This window comes from Hemiscyllium ocellatum, chromosome 10, assembly GCF_020745735.1.
Source record: "Hemiscyllium ocellatum isolate sHemOce1 chromosome 10, sHemOce1.pat.X.cur, whole genome shotgun sequence".
NCBI classification, from domain to species: domain Eukaryota; kingdom Metazoa; phylum Chordata; class Chondrichthyes; order Orectolobiformes; family Hemiscylliidae; genus Hemiscyllium; species Hemiscyllium ocellatum.
In genome coordinates this window covers 19,268,665-19,291,845 of record NC_083410.1, presented here as the reverse complement: position 1 = coordinate 19,291,845, position 23,181 = coordinate 19,268,665, and the positions used below count along the sequence as shown (strand labels likewise).

Below are 23,181 nucleotides of genomic sequence, written 5' to 3'. Positions count from 1 at the left end.
CAGTAATTTATTACAATTGGCTTACACACCTGTGCAATCAACATATTTCACTTTTTTTTGTAAGTGCTGACAAGAATTGAAATGAATTACCTGTCTATAATTATGCAACTACCTTAATCTTCCTTCCTTACCTGTATGTCACTAATCCCTCCCTGATTATTCTCAATTAATTTATAAATATTTCAAGTCTACTTGGGATTTTAATGTACCATAGTATACTGCAATTACCTTTTCCTACAGGTTAAACAACTTTGATTTCAATGTAATTATTTCAGATGATAGTTAATAAAGTTTAAGAATAGGAGTGAATGTTGGCCAAAATGTATATAAAATATGTATTCCTTAACTATATTAAAACCAATAATCTGTCATCATTTTAAAATCCATGAAATGACAAAAACAAATTACTGCTATATCATCAATTCTGAATTAAAGCTAATGGGATAGGATCAATGGGCCAAATGGCGTTCTTTTGTATTGTAAGGCTGAATTATTCTATGGTACAACTTTTCCCATTAGCACTACACACAAAGACAATTCAGAAGGCTGTTCTTCATTGGGTTGAAACATTGCAATTCTTATTCCCTGCCAATTGATGATCTGAAGATGTTTGATTTGATTTATTGTTGTCAGATATACCTAAGTACAGTGAAAAGTTTTGTATTGTGAGAAGTACAGGCAGCTAATACACAAGGTCATACAGTTCATTGTCTAAACACTCAAAGTGGGGGATACAAAGTTACATCAACACAGGAGGTACACGATTGCAAGATCAACATTCGGTTTGAAAGTACAGAGCTCCATTTAACAGTCTAATAACAGCATGGGAGAAGGTGTTGTTGAACCTGTTGGGACGTGTTCAAACTTCTATATCTTCTGCCTGACAGAAGTGGTTGGAAAAGAGTATTACCAGATGATATTGGCAGCCTCTCTGCTGCAACAAAAAGTGGAGATGGAGTCAATGGATGAGAGGTTCATTTTCGTGATGATCCGGGATGTGTTCACAACCTTCTGTAGTTTTGTCTGGTCTTAGCCAGAGCAGTTGCCATACCAATCAGTGAAGCACCCAGAAAGAATGCTTTCTGTGGTCTATCTGTAAAAGTTGGTGAGGGTCCTTATGGACATGTTGAATTTCCTAAGCTTCCGGAGAAAGAAGAGGCACTGTTGTGTCTTCTTGATCATCGCATCTATGTGGGAGGACCAGGGCAGAGGTCCTCATTTCACTGATCCACCTGCAAAGCAAAGGAGAAAGAAATAAAATATTAGATTGTGATCTACATAAGACAGGAGAATACTCTACCTTACTGTGTTATCTAATGTAGGGGTGCAAATAAACAGTTCACATGTTAAAAACCTTTCATGAATTATTGTCAAGTCAGCTGATTAGATTACTTACAGCTTGGAAACAGGCCCTTGGGCACAACAAGTCCACACTGACCCGCCAAAGCACAACCCACCCATACACCTACACCTAACACTACGGGCAATTTAGCATGGCCAGTTCACCTGACCTGCACATCTTTGGACTGTGGGAGGAAACCGAAGCACCCGGAGGAAACCCACGCAGACACGGGGAGAACGTGCAAACTCCACACAGTCAGTCGCCTAGAGGCTATTCATGGCAAGCATATCAACAAGGGCAAATACAGTCTCAGTATCCAAAAATCATGTTGGCTTGCTGTTCTTAATTATAATCTAATGCTGTTTGCTGCAAAATGGATTATTCAATATTGAGTGAAGATAAGATTGGGCACACACTGTGCTGGTGCCAACAGTTAAAACAAAACTGCCTTGGATCACACATAAAGAAGTCCACTTGAGATAAAGTATTGATAAAGGAAAACATGTGAATGTTGGCATCAAGCAGAAGCCAGTTTTAGAATAATGCAGTCTCGATTTTGCTTCAAAAATGTTTCAACTCAATCTCAAAGTAGCAGCTTTGCTACAGCAGCAGTGTGCAAGGTATAGTTCTTACACTAATCGCATCAAAGTCCTCTCCAGTGAAATTGCCACTTTAGTATCCATCAGAGCTCAATTATGGCCTACATCTTCTGTGGAATCACATTCAGATGACTGAGAAAAACCTTTCCGTGTTTGTCTTAATACATTCAGCATGTTATAGAACCTGACACACATGCATTCATTGTAATGAAAATAATACTGACTACTTCTTCTTAAAAAATTCTTTTTTTTTAAGATACTGACAACTCAGATAGTGGCGATTCTTGAACTTTCACTGTTCTGACAAGAATGAAAAGATTGGAACACTGTCAAATTATCAGCATGGTTTATATTTTTCTTTAAAAGAAGAGTAACATGGTGGCTCAGTGGTTAGTACTGCTGCCTCACACTACCAGGCCCCAGGTTCAATTCTACCCTCTTGTGACTGTCTGTGTGAAGTTTGCACATTCTCCCTGTGTCTCTGTGGATTTCCTCCAGGTGCTCCAGTTTCTTCCCACAGTCAAAAGATGTACAGGTTATGTGAATTGGTAGTGTTAAATTTCCCAGTAGTGTCCAGGGATGTGTAAGTTTTAGGTAGATTAACTATGTGAAATACAGGGTTACAGGGATTGGGTCTGGTGAGATGCTCTTCGTAACGGTGTAGACTCAATGGGCCAAATGGCCTCTTTCCACACTATAGGGATTCTATGAGTTAAGGTTGATTGTACATCTGTACAATACTCTGAATATAAAAATTTGACAAAAATGTTTCAGTCTCTCAAGCAATGATGAAATTACATAATTGTTTTGTAGTGCATAACTTATTATTTATACAGGGTCTGCAGGTATGAATTTTATCATTTCATTGAAAAAAACTTACTGCCTTTATGTAAAATACTTCATTTGTAAATGAATTGTAAATAGCTGTAGACATATGCAGCTACATAAAGGGCAGAGTCATCATCAAATGATTGTTAAAATCTGCTGAAGTAGTCATTTTTGGAGTTGGTGATGGTTGGGATCTGTGTGAAAGAACGACACCATGAAGAATCCAAGATGCAATGGAAGGAACAAGGCACAAATTCTTCTTCCCCTCCCTGTGACATACTTCTTGCTGTACTGAGGAGAGTAATCAAGGCGCCTGGGCCCAACTCTCTTGGTGATGTCGTTCCACAGCCAGGATGTGCAAGCACATCATGTGGTCTAGGGAAATACTGTCTGCACAGAATCAGAAACTACTGCTCTCAAAACATCTGTCCAACCCCAGGGCTGAAATCAGAATGTCACCAAGTGGGGAAATCAGACCCACATTATGGCTCCTCAAATGTCCAAGGCCACATGCCAGGAACAGCCCAATGGAAAAGATGATACAACGAAACTATTCAATATAATCCAGTTACAAGGTTGAAGTAAGCTCAAAGCTTTGGCTGTTCCATTTTCTATGATTTGGTATTATTTTGAATTGGATGGCTAGAGGAAATATAATACTCCTCAGAGTAACACTGGGCCAGAAGTTACTGTAGCATAGCAGGTGCCATGAGTTAGATTTGCTCCTGCTCCTTCATGCAAGTAAAATCAGAACAGCTGGGGCCTGATGGAACAGACTCTCTCCTTATCTAATACCATGTAAGGATTTAACAAATAAACCACGAGAGAGGTCAGTAGCCATGCAGGTTTCATTTCAGGTGAATGGTTAAAAAAAAGGTGTCATGAGGAAAAACATCAAGCGGCAAGGTTCTGTGATACACTCCTAAGTGTGTGGAACGGTCAAATTCAATTATAGTTTCAGATAATTATCTGAAAAGAAAAGGTGTGCAGGACTATGGGGTATAAGGCAAGTGGGTCTTTCCAAATAACTGTCATAGAATCCCTACAATGCAGAAAGAAGCCATTTGGTCCAATGAGTCTGCACCAACCCTCTGAAGAATATCCCACCCAAACCCATAACCTAGCTAATTATTTTATATAGTTATAGACAAAGGTTCAGACGTGAGGGGCTGAATGGTCTTCTTTCAGTGCAGAAGCTGTCATGTTATACAATAAAAAGACTAAAAGGGAAAAAGTTATATATAGCGACTTGTTTTTTTGATGCCTCGCCAAGCATATGGTATGGAGTCTATCCTTGCTTTCAGTCCATGCAACCTGTATTTCCAGATTATGAATAAAGTGGCCAAGGACCAATTCTCTCAAAACTTCCCATTACAGGGCCTGAGGGAAAACATGAGCAGTCAGTGAAGCATTTCCTTCTGCTTAGCGCATGTTTGAAACAAAACAAAATTCGCACAATTTTGTCTGTGCTTCAAAAGCATTTGGAACTTATTTTTAAAGTGGTTATTTGCAATCACCTTTCATCAGTGGTTTCGCACGATGCACCAGGCCAGATTCTTTAGTGAAAGTAGCTTTTTAAGAACACATTTGAAAGTAACTGGGGATCAAGTAGTCACTTCTGCACTGAGTCTATTGCAACAGAAGACAAGAATGTCACTAAGGAAAGTTGGAAAATTCTCAAGATGAACACTGGACTCGAAACAAACTCTGCTGCTCCTCTACAGATCTGCTAGATCTGTTGAGCTTCCCCAGTGCTTTGACTTTTTTTTCAGATTTTCAGCATCTGTAGCATTTTGCTTTCAAAGGAACCCTTGTATTTACAAACCATTTCAATGAAAATAGACATCTCAAAATCCTTTATAGTCAATGAAGGATTTCCTAAAAGTATGGTCATTGGTGCAATGTAGAAAATGCATGATCATTTCTATAGTTTGTATGTAAATTAATGTGGAAAGCAACTGAATCTGTAAGATTCAATACATTGGTTATTTTATTCACTCAGAAGACGTAGGCAGATGACAGGGAGAGGTTATAGATAGTAAACAATAGGTTTTCTTGCCTATGTGTAGCCTGATGCCATGATTCATTGGGTCCAGAGACAATGTTGAACACTCCAAGGCAACTCCCTCCTGACTGTGTAGCACAGTACCACCCACCTCTACTCATTCTCCCAGTAGGACTGGGACATTGTAAAATACGATTCTTTGAGATTAGCTATGGGACATCTCTCCTTATTTTGGTCATGATGTGGAGATGCCAGTGTTGAACTGGGGTAGACAAAGTTAAAAAAATCACAACAGCAAATTATAGTCCAACACTTATTCAAAAGTACAAACTTTTGGAGCACTTGACGAGGGAGCAGGAGTTGGTGTTGTGTGATTTTTTTTAGTTCTTATTTAGGCACAGGCCACCTGATGTTAAAAACCATAGAATCAGTCATAGAATGCCTACAGTGTAGAAGGAGGCCATTCAGTCCATCGAGGCTATCTCAATCTTCCAAAGAGTACCACACCCAGACCCACCCTATCCCTGTGGCTGAGCATTTCCACGGCAACCCACCTAGCCTGCACATCCCTGGACACTATGGGTAATATAGCATGGCCAATCCACCTAATCTGCACATCTTTGGACTGTGGAAAGAAACCAGTGCACCCAGAGGAAACCCACGCAGAAATGGGAAAGAATATGTAAACTCCGCACAGACAGTTGCCTGAGGGTTGAATCGAACCCTGGTCCCTAATGCTGTGAGGCAGTAGTGGTAACCACTGAACCACTGTGGTACATGCACAGAGAGCCTCCGTGGTGGTGAAGAAGTTGCAAAATTGATACCATATGTTTGCCATTATTATTTCTAGTCAATGTTGAGCGGTCCATCTGTTTTCGCTCCTTTCTTTCGGCTTTGTAATAGATATACCTGAGTACTTGTGATGCGTTCCAGACAGAAGGCAAGAGTCAGTGACAATGTTTGTGATACAAATATAGGCCAGACCATATAATGATGGCAGATTCCCTTCCCTAAAGGGCTTTAATGTACCAGATGAGTTTTTTTTATATAAAAACAACAATTGACTATAGTTTCATGGTGACCATCAAACTAGCTTTAATTTCAGATATTTTCAATTAAGTGAATTCAAAGTTCTGTTATGGTGGGATTCAACCCTATGCCCTTCGCAGCAGTGGTTTTGGTCTGTACAATGGATGCACCGCTACTCCACTGCTTCTTGCACATTGTTCTCTAGCTGGTATAGGTCACAGCAAGCAATGACAGCAACTTTGCTTCACCAAAGTCTCAGTAGGAAATGCAGCACTCTCCCTACAATGAGCCTGGCATCTTGGGGGCATTTAAACAAGGGTGTATGCCCAAAACGTCAAATTTCCTATTCCTTGGATGCTGCCTAACCTGCTGTGCTTTAACCAGCAACACATTTTCGGCATTTAAACAAGGGGGAGAGGCAGGTTCACCTTCCAGTCTCCACCCTGATAAATTCCAAAGCGAGAAGGCCACAAAGTGATGTGATTAAGTGGGCAATTAATACTAAGTAATCTTGTCTCACTAATGCTTCTGTACAACCAGCAGAGACACTTGCTTTGCACCAAACTGGAAAGTAAACCCTTTTGGCATCACCACTTCTAGGTACACTCCCTCATTCAAAGTCACTCATTAGCTGGTCAAGAGATATGGCATCAGGAGAGGAAGGAACTGCAAGGAGCCACTGTGTCCTGGCTGCTGTCCACTGCACACCTCTCTTCCTACCTATATCAGCAGCCATGAGCAACCCAGGCTTTGGACAGATGTAGTACCAGCAGCAGCCACAGTCTTCCAGGTGGCACAGCTGAGCAATAAGGAGTTGCAAACCTCCAAGCGGCTGAAGGTTCTCCATTCCACGGATCTTTGATCCTGGGTTTCAACCAGCTGCTAAACAGACGAGTAACTAACTGGAATTTAATTGAGTGGACCTTCTGAGAAAGATGGGATTCAGGGCTCCTCCGCAATCTGGCCCATGTATACTGGCATCAGGCAGCAAATAGGATGACATTTGGGGAAGCCCAAAGCAAAATTGAACACCAGGCAGAGCCTGACCTTTTTGTTTTATCCATTCACAGACTGTGGGGGTGTCACTGGCTGTGCCAGCAAACATGGCTCATCCCCAGTTTCTTTACGACAGTAACATAAGATTTTACAGTATCAGAGGTCTTTGACCCATTGTGTCTGGACAAGCTCCTGAAAGAGCTACCCAGCTAGTCCCATTCTCCAGTCCTATTTCCGTAGCACTCTAGATTAATCATTTTCAAATATACATCAAGCTGTCTTTTTAAACCTCCAATGAACTCCACCTCTCTCCCCGGCAGCACATTCCAAATTCTAACAACTCTGAGTAAAGAGGCTTCCCCTCATCTCATTCCAAGCTTTTTTGCTGACAACCTTGAAATGATGACCACAGTTACTGACCTAACCATGAATAGAATAATAACTTTTTTTTAACCCTATCAAAATTGTTCACAATTTCAATTTTGCACACTGCAACAGGGCCATCTCAATCTTCTCTTTTCCAAAGAGAATAAGCCCAATTTCTCTGATCTTCCCTTGTATCTAAAATCCCTAATTTTTGGTGTTCCAGTAAATCTCTTTTGCACACTCTAGGAATTTTAACATTCTTCCTAAAGTAAGGTGCCCAGAATTGAACACAATATTCCAAATGTGGTCTGACCAATAATTTGTAGAGCTGTGGTATCAATTCCTTGTCTTTATATTCTATGCCTCTACTTATAAACTCAAGGATCCTTATAACCCTTCTTAACAACTGTTTCAACTTGATAGTGGGGTCTTCTTGAACAGCTGCAATTCAACACTATTGTTTAAAACATATTTATTCATAGAATGTGCATATCACTGGTCTATGTAGCATTTATTGCCCATTCTAGCTACTCTTGAACAGAGTGGGTTGCCAGGTCATTTCACAACGCAAGCAAGAGTCAATCACATTGCTGTGAGGTTGGAGATAAATATACCAGACATGGTAAGGATGACATTTCTTTCCCTTAAGAGCTTTGAATATTTCAAGAGGGGAGTTGAGCAACAGAAAAACAGGTAGAGAAAATACATTGATTTATTGTCAATCAAGACATTTATTTATAAAATAAATTATGGGCAGCACGGTGGCACAGTGGTTAGCACTGCTGCCTCTCAGCGCCAGAGACCCGGGTTCATTTCCCACCTCAGGCGACTGACGATGTGGAGTTTGCACATTCTCCCCGTGTTTGCGTGGGTTTCCTCCGGGTGCTCTGGTTTCCTCCCACAGTCCAAAAAAAATGTGCAGGTTAGGTGAATTGGCCATGCTAAATTGCCCCATAGTGTTAGGTGGAGGGGTGAAATGTAAGGGAATGGGTCTGGGTTGGTTGCGCTTCAGCCTGTTTCCACATTAAGTAATCTAAAGTCAACAATAATCCAGGTTTAATCATCTTGCTTTTGATAAATACTCCCTCTTAAACAACAAATCTCAAGGAGCATCAGAGGTACTGGCTTGAAAAAGTTAATGAGACTGCCAACACGTCAAAAAATTATATTGTTGTTATGGAAAAAGCATTTTGACTAACACTATTTTTTGGAGATTCACCTTCAGCTCACCATCTAGCTAATTCATTAAATCACAGACATGAGCAGAAAATGAGGTAATGTGAATGATTTAAACTCATTTCAGGTTAGTATTTACTTTGAAGGCGAGACTCTTAAAATACATTACAAAAATGATCAGAGCAGGGCATAGGTATGATTCTCTACAACATGTCTGACTCCAGATAAATGAATGTTTTGGTTTTGAAGGATTCCATCACACATCTCATGGCAGTTCCCAAAATGCAAACACACGACAGTACTGCCTCTATTATCCTGATAATCTCTACTACAGATGACCCAGTCACTATCATGTGACTGTCTATGGCAATTTTCTGTTAACAAACAGGCTGAGGCATTTGGCTCATCAATATCACATTACGTCAGTGACTACAAAAAGGAAAGAAGGGAGTTTATGTACCTTCCATGATCACTGTACATCTCAAAATGCTTTAAAGCCAGTGAAGTAATTTTCACTGTTGCAATATAGGAAACATAGCAGAAAACTTGCGCACAGAAAGCTCCCACAAAGTAATAACAATCAGAGACAATCTGTTTCCCTGTGATCCTTCTTTGCAATATTATCATGGGATCTTTCCTGTTCACCCAAGAAGCCACCTGAAAGGCAGCACTTTTCACAGAGCGTCAGTCTGGACCTTTGTACTCAAATCCTGGAATGGGACTTGAACCCATGTTTGACTCCAAAATGAGCCACAGTTGAAAGACTTTTGCGAGACGCTGTGGTTATGAAAGGCATTTTATGAATACACATCTTTCTTTCTTTTTTTTGGCGACTTGACATCTTGCCCAAGGAAACCAGAAGAATGATTGAAGTGGAGTGTTGTGAAAGTAATTTTTCTAAGTGGATTGAGACACATGGCAGGGAGATTAAATCCTGCAGTTGATCAACTAACCTGTAAGTATTCAGTATTGGCAGTGTGATTAAACTGTCAAAAGTGTTCCTTTCCCACATGGACTGCTTTCACTTGGAATACAGATGATTTCACCCAATTGTTTTTATTAAATACAAGTTCTGTGAAAGGTATTGTATACACTGAAAGATCAAATGAGTCACTTTCCTGTTGGTTAATGTTACAATGGTTTTTCAATTAGCAGGCTGCATAACCTATGCATCAGTGCAAAAAAGTTTCAAAAGTAAATATTATATGTTACTCAACTGACAAGCCATTTCCCCACTCCAAACACAATCCTCTTCACATCCCTCTAGCCTTTAAATAACATGTAGATATTTCTCAAACAAAGGTAGACAGTTGTGATTGACCTAATTTTTTTAGGGTCAGTAGGGAACCAATGAGGCTTAAATCTTAAAATATATTAACAAAAACATTCAACTTTTCTTTTCCCAAAACGTGGAGTTTAGCGAATCACAGAGTCCCTACAGTGCAGAAGCAGGCTGTTCGGTCCATTGACTCCACACCATCCCTCTGAAGGGCATCCTATCCAGACTCACTTGCCCACCCTATCTCTGTAACCCCAAAATTTCCCAAAGTCAGTCCATCCAACCTACACATCCCTGGACACTTTAGGAAATTTAACATGGTCAATCTACCTAATCTACACATCTTTGGACTGTGGGAGGAAACCAGAGCCCCTAGAGAAAACTCACAGGCACAGGGAGAATGTGCAAACTCTACGCAGACAGTCGCCCAAGGGTGGAATCTAACCTGGGTCCCTAATGCCATGAAGCAGTGCTAACCACCGTATCACTGTGCTGCCCTCAGAATAGACAATTGCTCCAAGTTGCGAATCCTTCTGTAGATCCCAGGAGTTTAATTGTTTCAAGAAATTGGCTTTAATATGAATAAATTACACATCCGGTCTAGTTAAGTTGTGTTCATCAGCGTGGTGGTTTAGAACCAGTTGCAACCAGATTCTGTCACTGCTTAGCAAAGATGAGGACAAAATGCAAGATCATTTCTCTGCTTCTATTCCACAAATTGAATGCGAGGAACTGTTGCCAGCTTACATGGGGATCAACATGGCACTTCCACAGAAGGACAGAGGTACAATAGGCTTTGCTTTTTGCACAGGGAGGGAACAAAAAGGGGCAGTAATTGCATCAATTTCTACCATCCTTGCATATGAAAGTGATTAGAGAAAACAGGATAAGAGTGGATGTAAATTAATGAGTGTTTGAGAGAATACAAAATTGATTTTTCATTAGAGATTGCAGTGATGACATTTTGTAGACATCCTAATGCCATGTATTGTAGCCCACAATGCAGTAATAAGTGCTCTGGCCATTGTCATTTCCAATAATACCTCTTTCTCTACCCACATAGTAGTGTATAATTAGAGAATCTTGAAACTATACAACACATCACTGCCAAAAGCAACTTCCTAAGGAGTGTGTAATTTGTGCTGTCAATGTTGTGGTTAATTACACCTCAGTTTCGCTTTGGCATTTTATCACTGCACTGTGGAATTAAGGACATTTCTTGTGGCAGATGTAGTAACCCAGGCAAGATTTATTGTGATTTTAAAAGGAGTTCTATTTTAGTGTAATGTTTAAAAAAAAATTGTTTGTTCGGTCATCTAGATCTAGGTAGCCAACATTCACTGAAATATGCAATAATGAGAATTTCCATATTGTGCATGATGTTCTCAAGGTTTCTTGAAGTTTAATGAGCCTGCTCCCAGAACTGTACTATTAGTGCCCTGCAGACGGAAGCTGCTTGATGAATACAGGCCATTTTGTTTAGCCAATACATGCCGGTTTATAATCGACATACAATCCTCAACATCAAACTACTCAGTTCCCCTTTTCCCTTCACCTGACGAAACGTGGTCATGAACCCTGACTTAGTGGGCCAGTTTCCTCAGGACTTCAGGTGCTCCACTGCAGTAACTTTGCTGAAGTTTTGGCAGAAATTGAACACACACACACACACACACACACACACACACACACACAATCTGGGCTCTGCCAAGGTTGCAATGATCTTGCAAAGAAAGCTAGAGTGAAATTTGCCACAGCAGCCTTTCCCTCAACAAGGGAGTTCCACAGCCTTCCGACTCAGTGTGAAGAACTGTTCATTGCCGTCTCTACACTTTATATCCCACAGCCCCTCATGATAAACTGCACAACTACTGCAAATAATCTGCTTGTGTCCCATCATTTAAACACTGACATAATATTCTCAATTTTCATTGATCTAATGAAAAAAAGCACATTGAGTCAAGCTCCCACAATACACACATTTTAAAAATCCTACACCCAACTGAAGTAAATTTCTATGTTTCAATCAATCAATCAGCTACACTAGTACAGGTAGAAATCAATAATGACTAAATTAAAAGCACATATTTATTTTAATTCTGGAAATAAAGATATTTTTCCAGCTGCATTTTTATTTTTACAAACAGACATGCTGATCTGAGGGCATCTTGGAATGTCAACAGATGGTATAAATCTATTCACCTAAAGCTACACAAAAGCACATAAGGTCCTACATTAATTGAATTTCTCTTATCACACTGTCAACACATTTTAACAATTCTGTTGCACGCTTCTCACGAAGCATCATCTTCCCGCAGGCCCCCACCACTTCAAAATAATAAAACAGTGCAAAGCTGCTGAGCTCCACTGATTAGTGAGCGAGAAGATTTGTCTGGTTGCCAAATCAGTTTTCTGCAAAAAAAAATTGAATGCTGCCTTGGGCAAAGAATTCTCTTTTATTTTTGCAGTGTCAGGACAAATGCATTCTCGTTTGCACTGCCACGTTTGTATGAATAGGTCATAAAGGTGTCTCTCAAAAATTGTATCAGCACCATGTAACTTTATCGTGAAGCTCAAATAGTACATCCCAGGAGATTTACTAGTGGAAGAAAATGCCAAGAGGTCACAGTGCTTTATTGCTATATGAATGGGACTGAATTGAATGACCAGGTTTGGTCATCATTTTTGGCCATCATTTCATGCACATACTTTGCTCAGAGAGGGGGCAAGGAAGCATAAAAACATAGAATAGAGGGCAAAGGGCATCTTGAGGAGATAAAGCAAATTAATTTAAGAAAATAAAGGTGGAGTGGGATGTTTATAATACAATTAAACCTTTTATACATTTAATGAAATTGAAAGCTCTACTGAGGGCTTCAGAAATTGCTTACGCAAGGGAGAGTCAAGTAAACTATCTTTTGAGCAAAGTGGTCTGTCCTGTAGCATAATCTGCTTCTGTGCATCATGTACAGGTCTGTTAGAAAGGGTTACTATTCAAATGAATGTAGTAAATACCATCTATTGTGATGATGTCACATTTAGGCTAAAGAGCTCCTAACATTATCTGTCATCATGCAGATCAAATTGATATAATCTGTAAGCAGTTGCAGCAATGCTATAAACTGTTAGCAGTTTATTGTTTACTCAAGATGGTTTGTTCAAGGCTCTCATAGACCAGAAAGATGGCTGTGCTAATCCATGCTAGATTACTTTGAACTTGAGTGAAATTGCACATACAGCAAAGGCAGCTGTGAAAAATTACAAAATTTTGAACCAGATAATGAGCCCTGTTATATATTTTTTAAATACTATCTTTGATAATAAAATTATAATGCATACATGTACACGAGTTATGAACAAACAGTCAGAAATGGAGAAAAGCACTGGTGAGCAATGGGGGAGTGTGGTGGCAAACATTCAGAGGAGACTATACAGAACAGACCATGGATGCTTGGAGGACGAGAATGCAAATATCAATTCATAGGCTAAAACAAATGGACTGAGAGGTCTGTTTCTGTGATGTATGACTCTAGGACTAGAAGTGCAGCTTGGCAAGAACTGGTTGAATAGTCATATGGGACCGTGCACAAAGTGGGTTTTCTTTAAATTATATGTCAGTTGAGAAAAGTGGCCTAGGATAGTGGAGGATTATGGAAACCTGTTTGAGAAGTAATGAAAATATTGATTGAGCCGGACAGAGGCTGGGACACAGGTTCACAATGGTCTCGTGACAGGAAAGTGCAACTCTGGTGACTAGCCAGATGTGAAATTTAAAGAACAGAATAGAGTTGCAGAATGTCAAGTCCACACAGCATCTGGTTCAGCTTGCATGGAATTAGAGTTAGATGTGGGAACAGAAAATCATGACTTTGATTTTCCTACTGTTGTGCTCAAGGTAACTGGAGTTCATTCATCATGTCAATTAGCCAATTAGTAATAGATGTGAACCTTTACTCACTTCTGAGTCAGGGGCCTTGGACTAACGCCCACTTTAGCCTTTTGAGTGCATAATCTGCTTTGACACATCAGTGCTGTATTGAGGAAATGTCAGAGGTGCCATATTACAGGTGAAATAAGAGATTCCATCTACCCTCCCCACAGACTTCAGTTTAATGATCCATCCAAGACGCAGCACTATCAATAGTTCAGCATTTGTTTAATATTTTTAATGTTACTTGAAATATTATAGATTTTAGCAAATGCTGAATCTGAAATATATCTTTGGTTTACTTAGCATGCCAGACAATTTAATAAAATATAAATAAAATTATTTTGCCATTAGAAGCACAACCAGTTTGGCAGCCAAGTTTAAAGAAAATGCAGAACTATTTCTATTTTGATCTCAAAATAAGTAAAAGGAAAATAAAATAAGTCAATTTAACTTGATGTTTGTAGGGGTCTCTATTGACCAAAACCGTGACTGGATTTGCTTGTTTACATATAGTGGCCACCAAAAGATAATTAAAAGCTGGAAACTATACATTGAATGGAAATTGCTTCAAGATTCCCCAGAGCTCATCCATCATCTACATAGCACAGGTCAGGAACGTGATGGAATAAATTCCATCTGCCAAACTGAGTTCAGCTCCAAGAAAACTCAAGCAGTTCAATACCATCCTGGACAAAGCATTCTGCATGATTGGCACCATACCCACTGCCTTAAGCAGCCACTTCTTTTGCAATGGCTACAGGATGTACCATCTACAATCTGCAGAAATTCACTGCAGTAATTCACCAAGGTTCCTTCTAGAACACTTCCCAGACCCTATGACCCCCATCACCTGGAAGATGAAGGGCAGGAGATGCACGGGATCACCACCTCCTGCAAGGTCCCCCAGACTTCACACAACATACTGACTGAACACTATATGGCCATTCTTTCACTCTGGCCAAGTTGGAATCCTAGAGCTTACTTCTTAACAGCACTGTGGCTGTATCTACAATGGATGGACTGCAAATGTTCATCACCACCTTCTCCAGAGCATTTAGAGACAGGCAACAATGCTGGTCTTGCTCATGATGCTTATATAGTTTTTAAATTAGATGAACAGAAAATATTTCTGTAATTATGTGGGTTAGCCTTGAAAGAGGTGGGTGTTCTACTGAAGACAGGTTGCTAGAGACTCAGATTTTCAATGTACATGTTTAATCACATTCTATGAACTATATACACAGACTACACACATCTACAATGTTGCATCTCTCTTCAGAACTTTTGCATTATCATAGGATATCTCATATCATCAGTGTAATTTACAAAACACAAAAATAGTAAAAAAAATTCAGACAACCAGTCAGAGAAAAATGCCTCCTTGAATGCAAAAAAATGGTGAGAAACATCTCCTCCAATCACAGGCTGGTTGTCTCCCATGCTGGCAATTGATAGGTTTACTTGCAAACCTATTAGGAGCTAGCATGGGAGAGAACCAGCCTATAATTGGAGGAGCAGTGAACAAACTAAATAAATGCCAGCAGTAACGGAGAGCCATCTTTTTGTTGAGGTTCCGACTGCACCAGATCCAGGGAGAATGGGGGCAGATGGGAGGTCTGATAGACATTTTCAGGGAGGGGTGGTGAGGGAGACAGGAGGACCATCGGGACTGTGGAGAGATGGTTGAGTTTGAGAGAGATGGAACAGCTGAGAAGGCTCCCAACTGCAAAGTAAAGATGGGAAGGTAGTAAGTGGATTGGGTGATGATGAATCTAAGATTGTGAAAGAGGGGGGTAGGATATGTAAAAGTATGTGTCAATTATTTTGAAAAATAAATTTGTTAACATATCTTTGTCTTATACAAATTTAAATACTGTGGATTCCAGGACATTACTGCTCTCCTTATCGAGTTGTGGCTTTAATGCTTAATGGGGTTGATAATTATTCAGGATATTGTTGAATTCTTCTAATTCTGCTTATGGACTACCAAATACCCACTACAATCAACAAAAAGCATCACCTAATAAAAGTTAGAGAGAATAACAAACAAAGCTAGAAGGGCCCCTCAAAAAAATTGAATGCCCTGGCTATTTATTCAAATATTACTCCTTCACACTTCCCTACTGGCAAGCCCACCAGGATGAACACCCCCCTTCCTTTTCAAACAAAATGTAATACCATACTTTTCCTCCCACTAAGGAGACAGATGTCTCAAGGGTATGTCCACACCTTTGATTGTGCAGCATTCCAACTACTCTGTAGGATGAATCCTAAATTTTATGGGGTGAAATCTGAATCCAAGACCTTCTAACTCAGAGACAAGAACGTTGCCTACTTCACCATAACCGAAATCTGGTCAGTCTCTCCAGAGGGAGTCATTCCATTCAGTGGTCCCAGTTTTATCCCTACAGGCATTCACTCAAAATAAATTACCGGCAATATGAAAAATGTCCCATTGCCAGTTACCAAACTACATTCATGAATTTGGCACATCAGTTTTCTTTCTTTTTCTAGTTACCAAACAAGCAGGGACCCAGATTCAATTCTGCCCAAGCGTGACTGGCTGTGCAAACGCCATGCAGTCTCCCTTTGCCTGTGTGCATTTCTTCTGGGTACTCCACCTTCCTCCCACAGTCCAAAGATGTGCAGGTAAGGTGGCTTGGCCAGGATAAATTGTCCATATTGTCCAGGGATGGCAGGTTTGGAAGATCAGTCATCTGAAGTGCAGGCTTACAGGGTTTGGGAGGGGATGCAGTTAGGTCAGTCTGAGTGGAATGTTGTTCAGAGGGCTGGTGTGGACTCGATGGGCTGAATGGAGTACTTAAACACTGTAGGAATTCTGTTTGTTAATTCATATGGTCTCCTCAAGATGCACAGTGACATCTTTTTATCTGCATAGTACCTTTAACATCCCAAGGTACTTTACAAGTTGCATTAACAGTAAAGCAAAGCAAGCAAATAATAGAACAAATTGCCAAAATCTCAGTCAAAGTTTTAAGTGTCTTAAAGGATGAAAGTAAGGTAGAGAAGCAGAAAGATAGGTTATTCAAGAGTATGGTGATGAGGTGATAATGGTGCAGCAATTACACTTCGGAATGCGCAAGAGGTCAGAATGAAGGAGCACAGATTTCTCAGAAGGTGGGAGAAAATAAGAGGGGCAAGAACAAGGAGGCATTTGAAAAACAAGGATGAGAATTTTAACATCAAAATATTCCTTGACTGGGAATCAAGGAAGTAATATAGGATGGGATTTGTTGGCGGTTAAGACAACACAGGCATTCGAGTTTTTAATGATCTTAAGTTTATAGAGGGTATGACATGGGAGTCTAGCCTGCAGTACATTGAAATGATCAAATCTAGAGTTCATGAGGGTCTGGCTGAGGGGGTCAACAGCAATGAAGCAGCTAATGCACATCCACCATGCAAACATAACAACGAATGCTGGTTGGTTAACTGCAGGGAAAACTACAAGCTGATCTCAAGTCCAGTCTCATTCACAACCAAAACACCAGTTTAGCACTCTCCCAGCTCTGGCAGAAATCAATTAACCCAGCACAGGCCAAGTACTGAACCCCAACACCTCTTTGCACAGTACTGAACAATCACTGTTTAAACCAGAGGCCATCACATAAATCATTCCTGTTTAATTGAATGAACGTGATTAAAAATAGTCCAAATTATAATTGGACACAAGGTTATAACCTAGCACAATTGCATAGCATGAGGAAATAAAGATTTTCTACAAAACAACGTTCTCAGTATTTATCCTGCAAAGCAATCAGGTATTGCCGAAGGAGAGAAAACAATTTAGAATTTTGTGCACATTTATGACACATCAGCATTTTTAGCAGTCACTGTTCATTATATGCCTTTGTGTCATTGTAAAATTGGGTAGCCAAGCTAACAAAACAGAACTGATGAGAAAGAGAGAGACAGAATATGCTGCAACCATTTCTACCTCAACTTCATACAAACAGGGGATCATGACATCATTAAAACAAAATCAAAATATCACATTGAGCTCACCAAACAACTGTGTGCATGAATTTACAGTCAAAGAATATTCCAACCCTATTATTACTGTCAAATTTTGTTTCATAAAACTCCCGTAAAATGCCTCAGGAAGTTTTACTATATTAAGTTAATGAGATAAATGGAATGTGGTATTGTTATTGACATAAGCCATGAATTTCCACCTATCTTCTCTGATCTAGATCTACAGTGTTCCCAGTCATTTTGCAATCATCCAGTCTTCTCTTCTTAGGTAGCCCCTTGGGATCAAGGATGACTGGCCTCCACTCTGGTTCAGTGGCTTGAGGTGGCAGATTATTCCAAAATATGAAATCAAAGTAATGCCACAAAAGGGCTGAAGCTTGAAGGGCCAAGCAGATGAGTTGTTTTGAGGATTGTGCACCGTCTCTAACACCTCAACATTACCTTCAATTGCTCCTGACAATTTCTCTCAATATATGTGTGCAGCCTTCTTGAATAAACCTTCTCCATTTTAGTTGGTCCCAAGTCAGAAACTGGATGAGAATGTACAAACATTTGACGTCTTCAGGTGGTGCTTTGAGGGCATCCCTAAAAGTATTTCTGCTGTTGTCTTGGGAATCTCCTGTGACCAAGTTCCAAATAGGGCAGTTGCTTCAGGAGTCTGGTGCCAGGCATATAAACATCCTTCAAAGTTTGTGCGAAGATTTGTAGCTCGGGTGCTCGTTGTTGTGGTTCTGTTCGCCGAGCTGGAAGTTTTTGTTGCAAACGTTTCGTCCCTGGCTAGGCGACATCATCAGTGCTTTGGAGCCTCCTGCGAAGCGCTTCTTTGATGTTTCTTCCGGTATTTATAGTGGTCTGTCCTTGCCGCTTCCGGTTGTCAGTTTCAGCTGTCTGCTGTAGTGGTTGGCATATTGGGTCCAGGTCGATGTGTTTGTTGATGGAGTTTGTGGATGAATGCCATGCCTCTAGGAATTCCCTGGCTGTTTTCTGTCTGGCTTGCCCTATGATAGTCGTGTTGTCCCAGTCGAATTCATGTTGCTTGTTGTCTGCGTGTGTGGCTACTAGGGATAGCTGGTCGTGTCGTTTCATGGCTAGTTGATGTTCATGTATGCGGATTGTTAGCTGTCTTCCTGTTTGTCCTATATAGTGTTTTGTGCAGTCCTTGCATGGTATTTTGTATACTACATTAGTTTTGCTCATGTTGGGTATCGGGTCCTTCATTCTAGTACGTTGTTGTCTGAGCGTGGCTGTTGGTTTGTGCACCGTTAGGAGTCCTAAGGGTCGCAGTAGTCTGGCTGTCAGTTCTGAAATGCTCCTGATGTATGGTAGTGTGGCTAGTCCTTTTGGTTGTGGCATGTCCTCGTTCCGTGGTCTTTCTCTTAGGTATCTGTTGATAAAGTTGCGCGGATATCCGTTTTTGGCGAATACCTTGTATAGGTGTTCCTCTTCTTCTTTTTGCAGTTCTGGTGTACTGCAGTGTGTTGTGGCCCTTTTGAATAGTGTCCTGATGCAGCTTCGTTTGTGTGTGTTGGGGTGGTTACTTTCATAGTTTAGGACTTGGTCTATGTGTGTTGCTTTCCTGTATACCCTTGTGGTGAATTCTCCGTTCGGTGTTCTCTGTACTATCACGTCTAGGAGTGGGAGTTGGCTGTCCTTTTCTTCTTCTCTCGTGAATCGGATTCCTGCGAGTGTGGCGTTGATGATCCGGTGTGTTTTTTCTATTTCTGTGTTTTTGATGATTACAAACGTGTCATCGACATATCTGAGCCAGAGTTTGGGTTGAATTTGTGGTAGGACTGTTTGTTCTAACCTTTGCATAACTGCCTCTGCTATGAGTCCCGAGATTGGTGATCCCATGGGTGTTCCGTTGATTTGTTCGTATATCTGGTTGTTGAATGTAAAGTGTGTAGTGAGGCACAAGTCCAGAAACTACTGGACTTGTGCCTCACTACACACTTTACATTCAACAACCAGATATACGAACAAATCAACGGAACACCCATGGGATCACCAATCTCGGGACTCATAGCAGAGGCAGTTATGCAAAGGTTAGAACAAACAGTCCTACCACAAATTCAACCCAAACTCTGGCTCAGATATGTCGATGACACGTTTGTAATCATCAAAAACACAGAAATAGAAAAAACACACCGGATCATCAACGCCACACTCGCAGGAATCCGATTCACGAGAGAAGAAGAAAAGGACAGCCAACTCCCACTCCTAGACGTGATAGTACAGAGAACACCGAACGGAGAATTCACCACAAGGGTATACAGGAAAGCAACACACATAGACCAAGTCCTAAACTATGAAAGTAACCACCCCAACACACACAAACGAAGCTGCATCAGGACACTATTCAAAAGGGCCACAACATACTGCAGTACACCAGAACTGCAAAAAGAAGAGGAGGAACACCTATACAAGGTATTCGCCAAAAACGGATACCCGCGCAACTTTATCAACAGATACCTAAGAGAAAGACCACGGAACGAGGACATGCCACAACCAAAAGGACTAGCCACACTACCATACATCAGGAGCATTTCAGAACTGACAGCCAGACTACTGCGACCCTTAGGACTCATAACGGCACACAAACCAACAGCCACGCTCAGACAACAACTTACTAGAACGAAGGACCCGATACCCAACATGAGCAAAACTAATGTAGTATACAAAATACCATGCAAGGACTGCACAAAACACTATATTAGGACAAACAGGAAGACAGCTAACAATCCGCATACATGAACATCAACTAGCCACGAAACGACACGACCAGCTATCCCTAGTAGCCACACACGCAGACAACAAGCAACATGAATTCGACTGGGACAACACTACTATCATAGGGCAAGCCAGACAGAAAACAGCCAGGGAATTCCTAGAGGCATGGCATTCATCCACAAACTCCATCAACAAACACATCGACCTGGACCCAATATACCAACCACTACAGCGGACAGCTGAAACTGACACCCGGAAGCGGCAAGGACAGACCACTATAAATACCGGAAGAAACATCAAAGAAGCGCTTCGCAGGAGGCTCCAAAACACTGATGATGTCGCCTAGCCAGGGGACGAAACGTTTGCAACAAAAACTTCCAGCTCGGCGAACAGAACCCAATATAAACATCCTTCCGAATGGATTTGGTTTGACATGATTTGCACTTCAATGTTGGGAACATTGGTTTAAGAAGACCACTGCTGTTGAACTGCCTTTCATGCTACCAGATCTGGAGGACCTCAGGAATACATTCTTGATAGTCTTTGTCCAGCACTTGGAAGCAGCAGGCACTTCTAAAGCTCAAAGATCATTACTGCTTGTCAAATATAGTGTTAGTTGAGACTTGAGATTCTAGTCCTTAAATATTCTTCCTCGGTTGGTCAAAAGCTAAACTGGCATGTTGAGATTTATTGTTCATCAAGAGGAGGATCCCAAGGTATGGAAAAAGCTCTATTTTTCAGGAAGTCACTGATCTTAAATTGATAGGAGGAAGTGTTACTCTCGAGGAGATAGTTGGAAAATGATCCCAATCTTCACTGAAGTATGTGCTGTGGTTATCCCAACAGAAAGAATCATGTCTTGCACCTCATTGTGAAGTAGGTATAAGATGGTTGGACATTTCTGAATGATAATAAATTTGAGGAACATACTCCGTAAACTTTTTTTTAAAAAAAAGTTGATAATATCAAACACTGAAGCCTGAAGCATTTGGAAACCCTAGTGAAATTCTGAAACACCGTGGAGATACATTCCTGACGTGGCTGCACAACTTCTGCAAGTTCATATTCCTCTCAGGAAGAGGAGTTTGTGCTGGGATCATGTCAGAGGTGGTCTGATCACTACTAATCTCAAGAGAGAAGTCTGATTGCAGTAACTACAGTGCAGTCTACCTGCTGGCTACAGAGGGAAGATCACCACAAGAGACCCTCCCATTCCCTCTTCCTAATGGCTGGGGAGGTCCTTTTGAGTCACAGTGCAGTTTTCATCCTTCAAGAGATGCTACAGTCATAAATACCACTGCCCAAGAAATTCAATAAAAATGCAAGGAACATCACCAACCTTTAGGTGACTTCACAAAACTACCACCATCCCATTTTAAATCATCAGTGTTGCTACTGTAGTATACAGAAATTATTGAATACTAGAGTTAATCCTGTGCTTAGTTCAAACTGCAGTTTTGCTCAAGTTGTCTCTGGAAAGGATGTTGTGAAACTTGAAAGGGTTCAAAAAAGATTTACAAGGATGTTGCTAGGGTTAGAGGATTTGAGCTATAGGGAAATGCTGAATAGGCTGGGGCTGTTTTCACTGGAGCGTCAGAGGCTGAGAGTTTATAAAATCATGAGGGGCATGGATAAAATAAACGGACAAAGTATTTTCCCTGGGGTGGCGGAATCCAGAACTAGAAGGCATAGATTTAGGGTGAGAGGGGAAAGATATAAAAGGGACCCAAGGGATAACTTTTTCACACAGAGGGTGATGCATTTATGGAATGAGCTGCCAGAGGAAATGGTAGAGCTGGTAATTACAACATTTAAAAGACATCTGGATAGGTATATAAATAGAAAAGGTTTAGAAGGATATGGGCCAAGTACTGACAAATGGGACTAGGTTAGGTTCGGATCTCTTTTCGGCATGAACAAGTTGGACTGAAGGATCTGTTTCTGTGCTGTGCACCTCTATGACCATGGTATCTAATCCCTACCAACCAGGAAGGAAGTTTGCAAAAGATATTACAGTTGCTATAGATCAAACACAAGAATTACTCAAAACAAAAATGGCTAAAAGTGGAAATTGGGATATGTGAAAACATCATTAATAACACAAAGGGAGCAGGGATTGCACAAAGGAGGAAAACAAACAATTTATCAAAGATTATAATCTGTGTTATTTGTGCAAGATGTTTCAATCACATCAGATTATAATCATACATTGTTCAAAAACAACCCTATAGATATCACCGAAGGACACTGTTTCTGAAATCACCTACATCCTTCGCTCATTTAGTGTCTTCTTACGATGTTTTTCCACTGTTTTGACTGATAAAGTGTCAATTGATGTGGAAACTCACTGAACTATTTAAAGAAAGAGCAGAAACATCTTGATTGATCAATCAAGTTGCCCTCCAACCACAAGGGATGAACTCGGATTTCTCCAGTTTCCTCATTTCCCCTCCCCCCACCTTGTCTCAGTCGGTTCCTTCAACTCAGCACCGCCCTCCTAACCTGCAATCTTCTTCCTAACCTCTCCGCCCCCACCCCACTCCGGCCTATCACCCTCACCTTGACCTCCTTCCACCTATCACATCTCCATCGCCCCTACCCCAAGTCCCTCCTCCCTACCTTTTATCTTAACCTGCCTGCCACCCTCTCCTCATTCCTGATGAAGGGCTTATGCCCAAAACGTCGAATTTCCTGTTCCTTGGATGCTGCCTGACCTGCTGTGCTTTAACCAGCAACGCATTTTCAACTGTGATCTCCAGCATCTGCAGACCTCATTTTTTACCCAATCAAGTTGCAGTCCTACATTTGGTTTCAAAAATGGACAAAAACAAAATCAATCTCTGATTCCATGATAAACCAAGTATGCCAAGTATAACACAGCAACAGGGTTCTCATGCAATGAAT

At 40.8% G+C, this 23,181-nt stretch overlaps 1 protein-coding gene across 3 annotated transcripts in view; it reads right to left on the bottom strand.

The window, feature by feature from the left end:
- Positions 1-680: 680 nt before the first annotated feature.
- Positions 681-23,181, bottom strand: part of zgc:174356 (uncharacterized protein LOC100137120 homolog) — a 90,389-nt gene continuing 67,888 nt past the window's right edge. For all 3 annotated transcript variants that reach the window (XM_060830827.1, XM_060830825.1, XM_060830828.1), the window contains one exon: positions 681-1,232. In XM_060830827.1, the coding sequence (XP_060686810.1) occupies positions 1,136-1,232 (97 nt within the window). In that variant the 3' untranslated portion in view covers positions 681-1,135. The remainder of the gene's footprint in view (positions 1,233-23,181) is intronic.